Source organism: Podarcis melisellensis (genome assembly GCF_964234715.1).
Source record: "Podarcis melisellensis genome assembly, chromosome: 2".
Taxonomy (NCBI): domain Eukaryota; kingdom Metazoa; phylum Chordata; class Lepidosauria; order Squamata; family Lacertidae; genus Podarcis; species Podarcis melisellensis.
Window position 1 is genome coordinate 113,620,560 of NC_138529.1, and position 16,740 is coordinate 113,637,299.

The 16,740-nt window shown below is 45.4% G+C and overlaps 2 protein-coding genes across 2 annotated transcripts in view; both read left to right on the forward strand.

Moving 5' to 3' along the window:
* Positions 1-14,852, forward strand: part of LOC309364594 (uncharacterized protein) — a 60,736-nt gene extending 45,884 nt beyond the window's left edge. Inside the window, exons 2-3 of the mRNA XM_081902235.1 lie at positions 7,037-8,835; positions 10,719-14,852. Coding sequence (XP_081758361.1) covers positions 8,580-8,835; positions 10,719-12,358 — 1,896 coding nt within the window. The 5' untranslated portion in view covers positions 7,037-8,579 and the 3' untranslated portion in view covers positions 12,359-14,852. The remainder of the gene's footprint in view (positions 1-7,036; positions 8,836-10,718) is intronic.
* LOC309363229 (uncharacterized protein) overlaps positions 1-16,740 on the forward strand; it is a gene marked incomplete at its 5' end in the record, with an annotated part of 97,125 nt that overhangs the window by 34,920 nt on the left and 45,465 nt on the right. The window contains one exon of the mRNA XM_081899335.1: positions 4,567-4,938. Within this exon, the coding sequence (XP_081755461.1) occupies positions 4,567-4,938 (372 nt within the window). The remainder of the gene's footprint in view (positions 1-4,566; positions 4,939-16,740) is intronic.

Genomic DNA, 16,740 nt, shown 5'->3' on the forward strand with positions numbered 1-16,740 from the left:
ATTTTGGTTCTCAAGGAAGAGGCAGCCCAGGAATACAAGGCAGGAATTTGCCTTGAATCTTGCTAACAAAATCCTTTCATAGCTTTTTGTGAGGGTTTTTGTGGCTGCTAATCTTAAAGCCAGGATGAGCACTAAGAATTGGGCATCATTTCCTCTGTTATTAAAAATAAAATACTTGTTCTGCTTCTAAAGAAACCCTTTAGAATGCATTCTTATTCTTTTTTCATAAAAAAATTCAAACAGCTGTGCAAAGGTGCTTCTGTGCAATGCAATGTCAGAATAACAAAATAATGAAACATCTCACAAGAGCCTTTTTTTTTTAAATATACAGCTGAAAAACCTTAAAACTCCTACAAAACTTACCAAATAGAAATCTAATAGCTGGCCCCCCAGGCACTAGGAGGCAACGTGATGTTCAAGGCTTCACCCCACCCCCAAACTCTGAGCTTTTGGTTTCTCTTTAGACACTCATCTGTGGTCGCCTGGAGCATTTGAGGGGAAAGAGAGAGAACATTCTGGCATACGAAGCAGACATAGAAAAAGAAAGTGACAAGCTGCTTGTAAGTGTCATTGTTACTTGGAAGGGAACAAGTCCTGTAAGTTTAATGTACATATAATGCTGTGCTTGAATGCATTGTAATAAAAATACTATAAAGGGAAGTTTCTCTTAGACTTAGGCAAGAGGTTCCACTCTGACAAAAGCATCAGAGGAGGCTGGATCTTTCCTCATAACTCATCGCTGGAGGCATAAGCTGCAGAGCTCTCACGGAAGGAAGCTTAAACTTGAGAAGCCAGTGTGTTCTTGCTGGAGATGGCTAGGGGAAGCAGCAGCAGCAGTTGTAAATAAGTCATGCAATGTTGAAGAAGCTTAGGATCTCCCTCTGGGACCAGGGATAGGAAAGCTGACTGAATTACATAAAGGACTGAACATTGTTTGCAACATGCTACTTTATCATGCTTATCTTATTGTTAGACTGTTTAAGACTGTTCTGCGGTAAAGCTTCAAAACTTATTTTTGTGATGGAGAGAATTCATTTCCACACAAGGTCCAGATCAGGAGTTCCACGGAACAACTTTAACAGCAAGTATTTGAAGGGTCGCGGGTGGTGCTCTTTGTTAAACCACAGAGCCTAGGGCTTGCCGATCAGAAGGTCGGTGGTTTGAATCCCATCAGCTTCAGCCAGCAGGGCAGACAGTCAAGGATGATAGAAACTCCACTCTGGACCCCACCACCTTGGCTCTGCTGCCCTATATCCTTCCCATTGAAAGAAATGTGAAAATAAATTTTGTACGCTATAGATTTATCCTGGTCTGGTGCATGCAATGTCTTTTGTTTTGCAGCTGTGTGATTTGTGCTCATGTTGTATTGTGGTCGCCATTGGCTATAAACAATAAAATTTATAGATACAGTAGATTGAAATGCAAAAATAAGTAATAAAATATATAAAACGATTTTATTTTTTTTGGTCCTTACTCCCAAATGGTGTGTGTGTTTTTGGTTATATTGCGCTTTTGGTTATATTGGGGGTGGGGTGGGGGGTGGAGAAGTATGAAGGCGAAAATCGCTCCCCTCCTCTGCTAAATGGATGCAGACCAGAGGCAGTGAATGAAAAAGCAGGGAAAGAGAAACCCTCCAAGTGCCACTGTTTAGAATTAGAGAATGGAGTTATCCAACCCCCCGGCCTCTTAAGGCAATCCTCTATAGGAAAGTTTTTTAATGTTTAATGTTTTATTATGTTTTTTATATATGTTGGAAACTTCCCAGAGTTTATGGAATGGGGTGTCCCTATTTTCATCAGAAAATGTTGGAGGGTTTGGAAAGGTCGGTTGCTGGAGCGAAGTGATTGCATGATCCCAACCAGCAGAGCTGGGAACCGGACTGCCTCCTCCAGCTACACATTCGGGCTGCAGGCATAGCTGTCAACCTTCCCTTTTTTTGCCGGAAATTCCCTTATTCCAGTGCCATTTCCCGCTGCTATCCCGGATTGTTAGATATCCTGTAGACTGTACCCGGGAGAGGTGAGGCTGTTCATCCCTTATTTTCCAGTCTGCTGATCCCTTATTTTGAAATCTGAAAGTTGACAGCTATGGCTGCAGGGTGGCATCGTCCCAGCTTTCTGAAAATATTTACTGATGAGGAAACCAGTGACTGCACATCAGATCACAAGGAGACTTATTTGTCCAACATTCTGGATAGCATATAAGATGCCAGGTAGATTCCAATGATACAATAAATTTTGAAGGACAGCGCAAGGGGGCGCATCCAGCCTCGCAGCCTCCCAGGGCCCAACCCACAGCCAGCGAGCTCCGATGCTCAGAGAGGCAGGAAACGGGGCCAGCCAGGGGGACTCGGGAGCGGCTGCACTTTCCTGTCCCCCGCCGAGGAGAGCGGAGGAGCAGCGGCCCCGTGGCCTGCCGAGTTTCCCCGGAGAGGAGCCGGATTCCGCTGTAGGGACGGAGCGAGGAGTCCGAGGTGCGGGAGGAGGAGGAGGAGAGCAGGTGGGCCTGGCAGGATCAGGCCCCGAGTGGAGTCAGGGGCTGCAGGGCGCCCCCCCCCAACCGGGCAGGAAGGGGAAGGGGCGCAGCTGAGGGGCAGGGCATCTGCAGGAGGGCACAGGGGCAAACATCTCTGGCTCAGGCTGGCACGGACCCTGCCGGAGCCCCTGGGGAGCTGCTCCCTTCAGTCCTGAGCTCAAGGGGCAGAATGAGGGGTCCAAGGGAAGGGGAGGCAGGGGGGGGAAGAGCAGTGCAGCACGGGGGGGCTCTTCCTGTGCAGCCCCCTGACACCCTTTGCAGACCACTACTCCTGCCCCCCCTTCCTCTGCCAGTGCCATTGATAAATCTATCGCCCTCATTTGTGAATTGGTCTGATCGCCTTTGAAAGCTCTCTTTGCCACCACCATCACCGCATCTTGTGGCAATGATGTCCGTCAGGTTCATTTAGCAAGGAAATGGCTTCTTTTGCCTGCCCCAAATCAAGGTACGCTGTGCCTACACATGGAGGTTCTGTTGATCTGTCATGGCAATTAAAACAGCTGATAGATCTATACTCCAGAGAATGCATCTGATCTTATCCCAAGCTGTCAAGTTAGTGACCTCTTGTGTCTGCGTGTAAATAAGTGAGACAGGCTTAAGCCTGGTTTCATTAATTGTTTTATTTCCACCTTCCTCAGTAAGGCAAATGAAGGCTGAGGGTTGAAGTGAGTGCCAGATTTGAGAAGGCAGAGGAAAGGAGGATTCTATGTTCAGATTATTCATGTTCAGATTATTACTCATTTCATTTCACTGCTGCTTCATATTTTTAAGGAAAAAAAAATCTCAAAGCAATTAATGGAAAATCTCATTGCAGTTTGTGTCCATAGGATCTTGAGAACATTAACTCTGTAGATCCAGTTCTCTCCTCCTGATAGTCTCAGATTTGAGACTGTTCTTTCTGATAGAACAGGAGGAACGGAAGATTTATGGGCTTAAAGCTGCATTGATTCTGGAGGCCACATTCCAGTGAGCTTTGTGGCCAATGTATGCACATGCATGCACACACAGAAAAGAGATGCAGACCATAAAGTCACATGCACACACGCCAGAGGTGCTGCACACACTCACCAGACATGCCATCTAGCATACATCCAAGTCTTGCAAACACAAACAACATGTTTAGACCTTCCAACCCCAGTGCTGAGGTGGAGGAGAAATAAGAGCACAAGAAGACCCTGCTGAATTAGCAATGAGTTCTAAGAAAAAAGACCCTTCTGATTGTTCTTTAGAAATCCTCTTTAAAGAGCAGCCAGAGGGATCATTTATTTCCAGATCAGGGCTTTTACCCCATTTCAGCACTGTGCTTGTTTGTGGTGAAATTGGAGTTCAAAATATCTCTCTATGGGCCCCTTAGGCATCTTTCTCTCCAGGACAGACAGAGATCTTCATCCTATGATCAGATAAGGAAATGGAAACCGCAGGGACTAGCAGGACACATGAATTGGGTTGTTTGATTTTGTTGGCCAATATTCCTTTTGCCTGTTTGTTTCTTAGGCTGTGCAGATCCCATACATTTAAAGCACGTGGCTTCCCCCAGAGAACCACAGGACCTGTAGTTTATTGCTACAGTTCTCAACACCCCTAACAAAATGCAGCTCGCAGGATTTCTTGGGTGAAGCCATGTACTTTAAATGTTAGGTGGGTCTGTCGCAGCCTTAATCATATACAAGGATCTGTTGCTGCCTTTCCAACATGCTAGAAGTTGCAGCCAGGATCAGCATTCCCTGTCCACTGAACATGCTCAGTCCTCTCACTGGGTTGTTTTTGGATTTCCTCCCACTGCCTTGGTCCCCCCCCACCCCCAAATATTATTTGTACTTCCATAAACCTTGATGTTTCCCCAAGTCTTTGGATAACTTCCCCTCGTCCCTGGGTGGAGTCATTTGGGTGACATAATGATTGTCATTCACATCCTGAACATTAGAAATAGAAAGAGTAATAATATATTTCAAAAACTGGCTAATGGTTAAAAATTGTGCTTTTGTTTTTATTCTTGAGTTTTATTTTACTTTGTGTTTATTTCTTTTCCAGGAGGGTGATGTAAAAATTGAAGAGCACGGACCCAGGGAGAGGGAGAGACTGGAGTGCAAAGGAAAGAAACCTCCTACAGGCCAAGTTGGGACCATCAGGGATCTTCTGCCTCGGGCAGATTTATGTCAGATTAAGCAGGAGCAAGAGGAGGGGCAGCCGCAGCAGCACTGGGATGCCGAGAAGCAGGATTTCCTGAAGACGATGCAGCCCCCTCGTTCAGGGTGGGAAACCCCACAGGCTCCCAGTCCTCCCCACTCCGGGGATGGTGTCCTCTCCTTCAGGGGAGCTGCAGATGCCAGTCGGTGGCCCAGTGGGAGAGCAGGGGGGACAGACCAGACCCTGCTCCCAGACACTGAGGGGCTTCTGGGAAAGGTAAGTGCCCTCCTCTCACCTGGGTTTCCAGCACCTGGAGGTCACAGGTCCACTGCCTCTCAACATGGAGGTTCTGTTTAGCTTTGGTGGTGAATATTCCTCCTCCCTGCACTTTCTCTCTAATCCAGTTTAAAAAGGCTGGCTAAACCAAACTTTCTTATACATGGGACGTTTGCAATCATATCTCCTTCTGTTCTTACTTTACCTAAACAGTTGCAGGGGACTCTGAATTTCATCAGAGCAGAAGCTGTGTGAGAAGAGGTGACCTTCCACCAACCCCTATTTTCCTCCTCTAAATTGCCTCCATTTGCAAAATGCTCTTTTCTCCCCACTGAGGTAAAAATCTTGGCACGTCTCGCAGCCTCAGAAATCCAATAAATTCCTCAGAAATCCCATGTGTAGTCGCATTAAAGATGACTGGCCTACCTTGCAAGATTGTTCCAAGATTTATTAAGATAATGTCCATGCTCAGATGACTGAATCACAGCCTGAAAAGTTGGGTTACAAATAGGAACAGTTTTTAGTACATTGCTGTACTAATGTACATTTGGTACATTACGATAAAATCTAAGTTGACCCAAGTTCAAAACAAAAAACTCTAGCCACCGCCACCACAGTCTCCTGGCCCCCACAAACAGAATGCATCACTCCAGGAAGGACTCCCACCCAACCTTTAGTGAGAGAGGGCAAAAGAAAAGGACTCTAAATGGGAAGTTGCACAAATATACCAGCTGTGGTCCTGCACTGGCAGCAAGGCTAACAAACAGGGGAGCTGGAAACGTGCTGGTCCCATATCTCCCTGCATCTGCCTCATGACCTAATTGTCCCAGCTTACCTCATGATTTGGCCGGCCCTGAGGGTGAACCGTGATGAAACCAGGCAGTCTCTTATGAGCCATAACTAACAAACTATCCATTTTGCCCAAACCAGGAAACTACGGCTGCCAGCTTTGGAATAAGCTGGGATATTAATCTAACTTCAAACTGTGCTTGGTCAAAACAGGAAACTCTGGTTGATCAGTGGCTTCGTGGTTTGACTGATCCCACTGATAGCAGTAAAAATAGGAAGCCCTGTTGCGTTCGAAGGGGTTGTTTGGACAGAGTCTGTGATCAGCATGCCAATCAGGACAGGCTTAAAAACTAAAGGGACCCCTGACCATTAGGTCCAGTCGTGACCGACTCTTGGGATGAGGCGCTCATCTCGCCTTATTGGCCGAGGGAGCCGGTGTACACCTTCCGGGTCATGTGGCCAGCATGAGTAAGCAGCTTCTTGCGAACCAGAGCAGCGCACGGAAACGCCGTTTACCTTCCCGCCAGAGCGGGACCTATTTATCTACTTGCACTTTGACGTGCTTTCGGATTGCTAGGTTGGCAGGAGCAGGGACCGAGCAACGGGAGCTCACCCTGTTGCAGGGATGCGAACTGCCAGCCTTCTGATCGGCAAGTCCTAGGCTCTGTGGTTAACCCACAGTGCCACCCGCGTCCCAGGACAGGCTTAGGAAGCAATTATTATTATTATTATTATTATTATTATTATTAATTGCATCCTGGGTTGCCTCTGCCCATCTGGGTAGCTTCCAACAAAATAAAAACCATCAAAAATTTCCTTGTAAAAGGCTGCCTTCAGAAATCTTCCATTTTGTAGAAATGGTCTTCGGTTTTAAAGAATTGCCCTCTTTAAGGAATCACGTGGTGTAAACATGTAAGTTGTCCTCTAGGTCCAAACACACACAGACACACACAGACACACACACACACACAGTAGGAGCAAGCAGTTCTCTGAAGTGCTTATCTTGTGAACTTGCCATCTAAGTAGTTTACTCCTGACCAAAGTTCCTGTTTCCCAAAAGGAGAGGAGGGGGAGCAGTGGAGGAAACGGATGGGTTTGAAGGCTCTTTCTGCCTCTCTCACCTGAAGAACAAGAGCAAAGGGATTTTGCAGGGCAGGAGGACAGCGGAGGCGGCAGCGAGGGCAGAGGGAGCAGTGGGCGGATTCACGGCCTCTCCCAGGGGGTCCAGATGCAAGCAAGGGGCTTCCTTCTTCTCCATGCAAGGGCCACCCATGTATTCAGAGCAGTCCTTTGCAGATTAACTCTTAAGTTCCAAGGGATCTCCTCTCAGTCCACTAATGTGCATACCATGCCAGCCTTAGGAAGGGAGGTGGGACAGGCAGGTGAAAGAAATTGCCAAAGGTGTTTGAAAATGGGTGGAGGCTCTTGGGAAGGGGGTGCCCGCTTGTGAATGAACTTTATTATTGTCACAGACCAGGATTAATAAAGCGTATAGATAAAATAGCAGTTAGGATTTTTTTAACCAATAATTGTTAGAGCAAATTAGGACATGGAAACGCATAGGATAAAACAACTAAATAAAATACAACATTAAACATGGATAATGGATGGATAAAAAAACTGATACTTAAAACAGATAAGAACTAAAAACAAAGAAAGTCACACAGTTAAAACAACTGTAAGAGCATAAGAACTAAAAGACTCGCAGTTAAAACAACTATAAGAGACTGCAGAGTAGAAGCCTCTTAAATAGAGGACACTCACAACAATAGAAACTGCTGTGCAAATATGGTTAAAACAGACAATTAAAACAATGTTCAATGCTAAATTTAGAAACAATGTACTAACAATAAACTGTCCCAGGGAGTTGTCTCAGAGTCACCCATGGAACCGTGTTTGGGGCTTTTCATGTCGGACTATCTTGAGTTGGGCGATGATCTGCGCCTACAGAAATGTACACAGAATCTGGCGACCATCAAGGTCATCTTCTGATCTTTGCCTAACAGCAAAAGGTCAAATTTTTGCTTTTGCGGGAGGTCGGCTAGCCTCACCAGTAGGGGATCCATGCTCTTACTACGTGCCTCTTCATAAAAGGGACATTTAAAGAATAAGTATTCTGGGCTTCCTATCTCTCCCAATGGACAGGTGCAAAGTCTCTGAGCATACGGGACCCTTCTAAAGGCTTCATCCAGGACCGGCGAGGGAAGAGCCGAGCTTCTGGCGAGTGTAAAGGCCCTTCTTGCATCCCTAGATACGAGAAAGAAGAGATATGCTGCCGGTGCGGCTATATATCTCTCGATTTCTCCAATTCTATAGTCGGGGCACCTTGCACAGTCCTGCTGTCTCTCGGTGTCTAATATTCTTTGCCTGAACGTAGCTTTTGCCTGGCCCAAGCACAGACTTAGAAGGGCTTGAGGGGCAAAACCCAATTTCCGGAGGGTGTTCAGGACTGCAGTCTGCCAGCCCGACTGGAATTGGTCACAGAGGATCAATGGGGCTATCCCTCGGGGGAGCAGGTTCAATGTCAGCCACTTGTAGATTGCTATTAGGCAGATGCTAGCCTCTACTCTCATCATCGCCATTTCCAATCTAACCCATGCGTTTGAGACACATCTGGGGACTTGGAGGAGAGCTCTAAGAAGTCTAGATTGCACTCTCTCAAGGGGGGAGAAAGAAGAGGAAGGTGGGCCCAAAAAGGAACCATAGAGGTGTTGTGCCAAAGATTTGGCCTTTTGTAATTTTAGAGCTGCGGGAATGAAGAAACCCCCTTGTGCTCTGAAGAATTTAACGATACAATTAGCGGTTTTTTCCGCTAGGAGGTGCCCAATTGGGGCTTCTCCAGGGGCAGCAGAATGTCTTGGGCAGGAGAATCCCTGCAGGGGCTCTCAGACTCCCTTGGCTTCTTCTTCCCTCCCTCCCAGGAAGCTGCAACTTGCTCTGGATTCTGCGCTCCTCAGGAAGCTGAACCTGCAAACCTAGCTGAGACTGAACCTGCAAGCCTGGCCAGGATGGAAGGAGGGAGATGGACGGTTGACCTGGTCAGGCTCTCTCCCGCATCCCTCCCCACAACCTCTGAGCATTCCCTCCCAGGACCCTTGGAGAAATCTGGTGAGTTCCAGGGGAGAGGAGATGGGGACAGGGGTAGATGGATGGTGGAGGGAGAAAGAGGAAAAGATGGAGAGGAGACAAATGGAAGGTAGTTCCTGACAGGAAGAAGGAAGGGGAGAGGCCTTCTCCGAAGCAGCTCTTTGTTTCTTGAATCCTTTTCCTAAAGTAGTGGGGGCAGATTTTCTTCCTCCAGGCTTTGAAATCTTAGGTGTTATTTCCACGGCAAGAATAATTGATGATAATGATGTTGCACACCAATCCTGAAAAATGGGTGAAGGGGAATGGAAATGCTTCCCATAACTATTTATAATTAATGCATTTAAATTGTTTCTGTTACTCTTATTTTTTATAGACAGGGTCAGAATGATACATTCCACCAGCACCAAAACACAATAAATGCATGCACCTTCCCAGTCTGGTGGGGTTCAGGGGCAAAGGACCAGTTATCATGATACACGATTCCTGTGGCTGGAGGCTCTACACTTAGGATTGGGCATATAAAGTCAAAGAGCGGATGGTATTATAAGCAAATTGTGTAAACTTGCCAATCTTACAGACTGGGGTTGTGTGTGAGAGGGAGGGAGGGAGAGAGTGGGATTATAATTTATAGCGCCCCTGTGTAATGGCTTGGTTCTCCCGCACAGACGCGAGACAACTCCAGTAGTAATTATCTCAGGTTTATTCCTCAAACTCATAAATCACTGTGGAGTTCAGTCTTCGGCCTGTTCATCCCAGCTTGCAGTTGCCGAGTCCTCCAGCAAAGAAGCCCCCACTTTCGCTTTCTTTTCCCCTCTTCTCGCAGATTCTCTTGAGCCTACGATTTTTTGTACACGCTATTTCCAGGGTCTCTGTGTCAGAGCTCAAACCGGAGATAACAGTCTGTGCCCCCCCTTGCCCCCCCTCTTCCTGCTCTTTGTTCTTTCCTCCTGCTGCAGCTTGGCTGCTCCTCCCCTGCTTCACATTCCAACTGAATCACATCTCTTGCATTCTCAGGCTCTGTCAGCGGAGGCACAAGAGGCTTGAGATTCACAGAGCTGACACCCTGTAATTTTGTCCGTTCCTAAGCTTCCATGGAGATACTGTGGTACAACCTAGGTGCAAATTTCAACATAAGTACACAAAGCCAACAAAGAGACTCAGAAGTTTATAGTGGCACCAGCTTTCCTGGTCAAGAGTCCACTTTGTCAGACTGCAGCCCACACAAGCGTAGGCCATAATACATTTATCTGCCTTTAAGGGCTGCAAAAGATGAATAAACAGAAGCGTAGTTCATCTATGGAATCTATGCTACAGGAGACAGTGACGGCCAGCAACATGGATAGCTTGAAGAAAAGGATAAGACTGACGTCTATGCTCTGCCCTCGCGGTCCTAGGCAATAATCCTTCTTGATACTAGTTTCTGGAAAGCACAGGAAGGCAGAGAAGACTCTTGTGCTCCAATCCTGCTTGCCGGTTTCCCACCGGCATCTGGTTGGCCTCTGTGAGAAGAGGATGCTGGACTAGGTGGGCCTTTGCCTGATGCAGCAGGCTCTTCTTAGCTTCCAATATATTGCAATATTTTTACAGTTAAATGTAGCACTTAAGTTTTATTTATTTCACAAGGGAAATACTGTTACTTGAGCCTGAGATCATTTCTTCACTTCAGAAAGAAAAATTCCATCATAGATCTGTATTATAAAACGATGGTGCTTTATTAAGTTTGAATGGAGTGATCATGTGTTGCTCTTGCCACTATCTCATCAGCTTTCGTAAAATTTGGAACATAGAGAGGATAGTGGAGAATGAAGGTGTTAAAATGAGAGAAGGTACAGATTGGGATTGACATGTGTTCAGTTCCCTTTTTGTCTTTCTTGAAAGTCTAACAGGATTCTCTTTCCTCCCAGACTCCCAAACAGGTGAGGAAGATGAAAGTCAGAATTCTATGGAGCCACATGTGAATTTATGGGGGGAAACAAAGAAATTGAGGATACAACAAAAAAGTCACAAAGGAGAGAAACTATTTGAATGTACGGAATGTGGAAAGAGCTTCAGTCAAAATGATACACTTAGAAGACACCAACGAACTCACACAGGGGAGAAACCATTTAAATGTATTGAATGTGGAAAGAGCTTCAGTCAAAGTGGAGCACTTAGAAGACACCAACAAACTCATACAGGGGAGAAACTATTTGAATGTACGGCATGTGGAAAGAGCTTCAGTCAAAGTGTAGCACTTAGAATACACCAAAGAACTCACACAGGGGAGAAACCATTTGAATGTTTTGAGTGTGGAAAGAGCTTCAGTGAAAGTGGAGCACTTAGAAGACACCAACGAACTCATACAGGGGAGAAACTATTTGAATGTACGGCATGTGGAAAGAGCTTCAGTCAAAGTGTAGCACTTAGAATACACCAAAGAACTCACACAGGGGAGAAACCATTTGAATGTTTTGAGTGTGGAAAGAGCTTCAATGAAAGTGGAGCACTTAGAAGACACCAACAAACTCACACAGGGGAGAAACCATTTGAATGTACGGCATGTGGAAAGAGCTTCAGTCAAAGTGGACATCTTAGAATACACCAAAGAATTCACACAGGGGAGAAACCATTTGAATGTTTTGAGTGTGGAAAGAGCTTCAGTGAAAGTGTAGCACTCAGAAGACACCAACAAACTCACACAGGGGAGAAACCATTTGAATGTTTTGAGTGTGGAAAGAGCTTCAGTGTTAGTGGATCACTTAGAATACACCAACGAACTCATACAGGGGAGAAACCATTTAGATGTATTGAATGTGGAAAGAGCTTCAGTGATAGGGGATCACTTAGAATACACCAACGAATTCATACAGGGGAGAAACCATTTAAATGTGTTGAATGTGGAAAGAGCTTCAGTCGAAATGATACACTTAGAAAACACCAACGAACTCATACAGGGGAGAAACAATTTAAATGCATTGAATGTGGAAAGAGCTTCAGTCGATATGAACACCTTAAAATACATCAACGAACTCACACAGGTGAGAAACCATTTAGATGTCCTGAATGTGGAAAGAGCTTCAGTGAAAGTGGAAACCTTAGAAGACACCAACGAACTCACACAGGGGAGAAACCATTTGAATGTTTTGAGTGTAGAAAGAGCTTCAGTGAAAGTAGAGACCTTAGAATACACCAACGAACTCACACAGGGGAGAAACCATTTAGATGTATTGAATGTGGAAAGAGTTTTAGCATAAGCGGAGCACTTAGAATGCACCAACGAACTCATACAGGGGAGAAACCATTTAAATGTGTTGAATGTGGAAAGAGCTTCAGTCGAAATGATACACTTAGAATGCACCAACGAACTCATACAGGGGAGAAACCATTTAAATGTGTTGAATGTGGAAAGAGCTTCAGTGATAGTGGAAAACTTAGAGTACACCAACGAATTCACACGGGGGAGAAACCATTTAAATGTATTGAATGTGGAAAGAGCTTCAGTGAAAGTGGAGCACTTAGAAGACATCAACGAACTCACACAGAGGAAAAATCACAGATACTTTAATAAACCGTATAGGTGTTCTTTACCTTTCCTTCTATGCTTCCCTGCAATACTGATAAAATCAAACCACGCCAATGCTTTCAGCCCCAGAAGAGGAGCTCTCCTTGGTGTCAGGGGAGGGGTCCAAGAGAGCATCTGAAGCCCTGCCATTCCTTCTGTCCCTGGCCCCTTCCCCTCCTCTCTCTGCCATCCCAGGGCCACTCTTGACTCCACAGCAGGAGACTGGATCTGTCTGTGATGGTGAGATGTCCTGGGTGGTTGAAGGACCACTTCCTGTTTCCTGGAGCTCCATCCTGCCTTCTCATGCAAGGTGGAGTCATGAAGCAGGTGAAGGCTGAGCACACCTAAGGGTGGTGCGGGGGGTGGGTGGGATTCTGCTTAACCTTTCCCTGTCTGTTCCTTTTCTGGATCCAAATCCCCACACAAAAAGGGGCAGTGTGAGGGCGCAATCAGTGTTATGGAGCTGCACTGAAAATCATTTCTTTGTGACTGTAAGAGGCCCTTCTCAAAAAAACAAGCATCAAGAGAATTTAAGCTATAGAATTTAAAACAAACAGATAATTACAAAAAAAGAAAGCAGTCTGGTGCCACATTGTGTAGGAGTTACTTTAGAACACTGTACCTGCGGCTTCCTTTGAAAAGAGCTCAGAAACTTCAATGGCTCAAAGAGCTGCAGACACATTACTGACCAGGGCTGGCTATAGGCAGCATAGGACTCCCATATTTGAACAGCTCCGTCTGCCTAATTGTCTGTTTCTGGACACAATCAATGTGTCCACAAGAAGAGGAAGATAGATTTGAGGAAGGCCAACCTGCAGAGGCACTACAAGTCGAAGCACATCCAGTACCAGGAGTTCCAAGGGCAGCTGCACCAGGAGAAGGTCAAGGCGCTGAAAACGGACCTGTTGGGTAACCTGTGGCCCCTCCAGATGATGTGAAATTGCAACTCACGTCTTCTTTAGCCACTGGCCACGCTGGCTGGGGCTCATGGGAGCTGGAGTCCAAGGATCTAGGTCCACAAATGCCAGGGACATTTCAAATCCCTCCTCAGTCGTGAAGCCGATTGGGCAACTTAAAGCTGGTTACCATCTTTATGCGAAACCTCCCTCGCAGGGTTGCTGTGTGCGTGAAAGCAATATATCTTGTGGTGGGCTTCATGAGGGGAGTGTGGAACAGAAATGTAATTCATAGGTAAGAAGACAGGAAATAGTTCTGAATCTGACTGAAAATAAAGGATTCTTTGTCTCCAAATTGCATATAGCAAGCACCTGTGTTGTTGAACTCTAGCTGAAGTCTCAGCATCTGGTTCCTCAGCACTCTGCACTCTCTCTCTCTCTGGAAACCTCCAGCTGTCAGGTGACAGGAACCAGCAATGCCTCCCAGTTCGGAAACAGTCTGCCAAGAGCTGAGTTTGGAAGTGGACAACCAAGGAAACTTAGGGGAGCATTTTCATTTCCATGCTTCTGAATATTGATTTGAATCAATTCATCTGATGTGTTCACAATAGTAGAGAAAATTTATGGTTGACACCACCTTGGGATAGTTTTGACAGGAATTCGGGGAACTAGGAATATTTTTAGTTCCATCAGGGTTGATGGATCAGCAAATAGCTAGAGAGGATTAAGGGGTGGGGGCGGGAATCAGGCCTTGTTTCTCATGTGACAGATAACCGATTCCACAGTTCTTAAATGTGACCATTTGCGACACAAGATCTACCCACCAGGGAAGAATGGCAGATGAAGGTGATGGACTATATGGAACTGGCGGAAATGACTGGCAGGATCCGAGACCAGGGAGAAGAGTCGGTGGAAGAAGATTGGAAGAAATTTAAAGACTATTTACAGAAACATTGTAAAATTAATGAACGTTAGAAAGATATTGGAATGAACTTACGTGGTTTTAGCAGAAATGTTATAAAGGATTAGGAAAAAATAGACTGTTAATTGGTGAAACGAGGGAAAGTAAAGTTATATCATATTAAGATAAATTACAGGGCAAAAATTGGAAAAGATGGAAAGGATTTGCTGAAATAGTTAACCGAACTAGAATACAAAAAAGGGAGGTGTGAGGAGGTCAAGAAAACAAGCTAACAAATGATAAGTTATGGGAAGATTCGATGTTTTATTTTTTTAATGGACTTTTTCTGTTTTTGTATTTTCTTTTTTTTCTTTTCTTATTATGATGTGTTGTTTTTGATGTTGTTTAATATGATGTTATTATTTTTTCTTTTTGTAACCTTTAAAACCTTAATAAATATTATTAAAAATAAATAAATAAATGTGACCATTTGCTGCCTCCCAAAATTATGCTTAAGCCTTTCCCCTCCCCCCCAAAAAAACAACAACAACTCAAACATGGTAGCTGGTCTTGTCAAACGGGCCAATATAAGGTTCATTTGGCAAGTTTGTTGTTGTTTAGTCGTTTATTTGTGTCCGACTCTTCATGACCCCATGGACCAGAGCACGCCAGGCACTCTTGTCTTCCACTGCCTCCCGCAGCTTGGTCAAACTCATGTTCGTAGCTTTGTGGACACTGTTGAACCATCTCGTCCTCTGTCATCCCCTTCTCCTTGTACCCTACATCTTTCCCAACATCAGGGTCTTTTCCAGGGAGCCTTCTCTTCTCATGAGGTGGCCAAAATATTGAAACCTCAGCTTCAGCATGTGTCCTTCCAGTGAGCACTCAGGGCTGATCTTCTTCAGAATGGATAGGTTTGATCTTCTTGCAGTCCGTGGGACTCTCAAGAGTCTCCTCCAGCACCATAATTCAAAAGCATCAATTCAAGAGTCTGGCTCTCACTTCCATACATCACTACTGGGAAAACCATAGCTTTAACTATACGGACCTTTGTTGGCAAGGTGATGTCTCTGCTTTTTAGGATGCTGTCTAGGTTTGTAATTGCTTTTCTCCCAAGAAGCAGGCACTTTTTAATTTCGTGACTGCTGTCACCATCAGCAGTGATCATGGAGCCCAAGAAAGTAAAATCTCTCACTGCCTCCATTTCTTCCGCTTCTATTTGCCAGGAGGTGATGGGACCAGTGGCCATGTTCTTCGTTTTTTTGATGTTGAGCTTCAGACCATATTTTGCACTCTCTTCTTTAACCCTCATTAAGAGGTTAATTCCTTCTCGCTTTCTGCCATCAAGGTTGTGTCATCTGCATATCTGAGGTTGTTGATATTTCTTCCGGCAATCTTAATTCTGGCTTGGGATTCATCCACTCCAGCCTTTCGCATGTTGAATTCCACATATAAGTTAAATAAGCGGGGAGCAATATACAGCCTTGTTGTACTCTTTCCCAATTTTGAACCAATCAGTTGTTCCATATCCAGTTCTAACTGTAGCTTCTTGTCCCACATATAGATTTCTTATGTTAAGGAAATTAGGGGGGGCGGCACATCTTTAATGTTATTTAATGTTACAGATATTATGCCTGAATGTATCCTTTCAACTTGACAGCTCAGGGAAGTTACCATATTTTTTGCTCTATAAGACTCACTTTTTCCCTCCTAAAAAGTAAGGGGAAATGTGTGTGGGTCTTATGGAGTGAATGCAGGCTGCACAGCTATCACAGAAGCCAGGACAGCAAGAGGGATTGCTACTTTCACTGCGCAGCAATCCCTCTTGCTGTTCTGGCTTCTGAGATCCAGAATGACGATTTGTGCATTTAATTGCTTCAATTTCCTGCCCAGAGCCACATAGTCTCTTTTGATCTTCTGGAGGCTATTGCTTGCAGTGTCATTGGTTCCCACATGAACCAAGAGGAAGGGGGTATTTGTCAGTGGGTTTTATGATTCCTTGCAGTCGTTCAGTTACATCTTGGATCTTAGCCCCGGGGAGACAGCACACCTCCCGAGACATCTTGTCAGGCCCACTGATCACTGCTTCTGTTCCCCTCAGTAGGGAATCCCCTATCACCACTACACGTCTCCTCTTAGGTTTGGTCGGGGTTCTTCTGTGAGCTGTCTGTTCCAAGGTCGCCTGCACATTCCCTGAGGACTGACTTTGCTGCTCGTCTTCATATACCTGATCGACTGTAATGAGGGAGAGATCCTCAAATGGAGTCTGTTCTTCGTCTTCCATGCTAGGGGAGAGGACTTCAAAGCGATTGTGTATTTCTAAACAATCAGAGCGAACCCTGGGCCTCCTACTTCTTTGAGTCACGTTTCTCCATATATCTGGCTCCTGTGTTGGTGAACTAGCCTCCTTCTCAGGGGAGTCCCCTGTCTCCTCCTTGGTGGAGATGGTGTGCTCTGTTGCTTCCAAGAAGAGCTCCAGCTATCTAATTCTTTGGAGCGTAGCTACACGTTCCTCCAGTTGCTGGACTTTGTCTTTTAAGAGGGCAATCAACATGCAATTGCTGCAGGTAAAGCTGCCTGCAACCTTT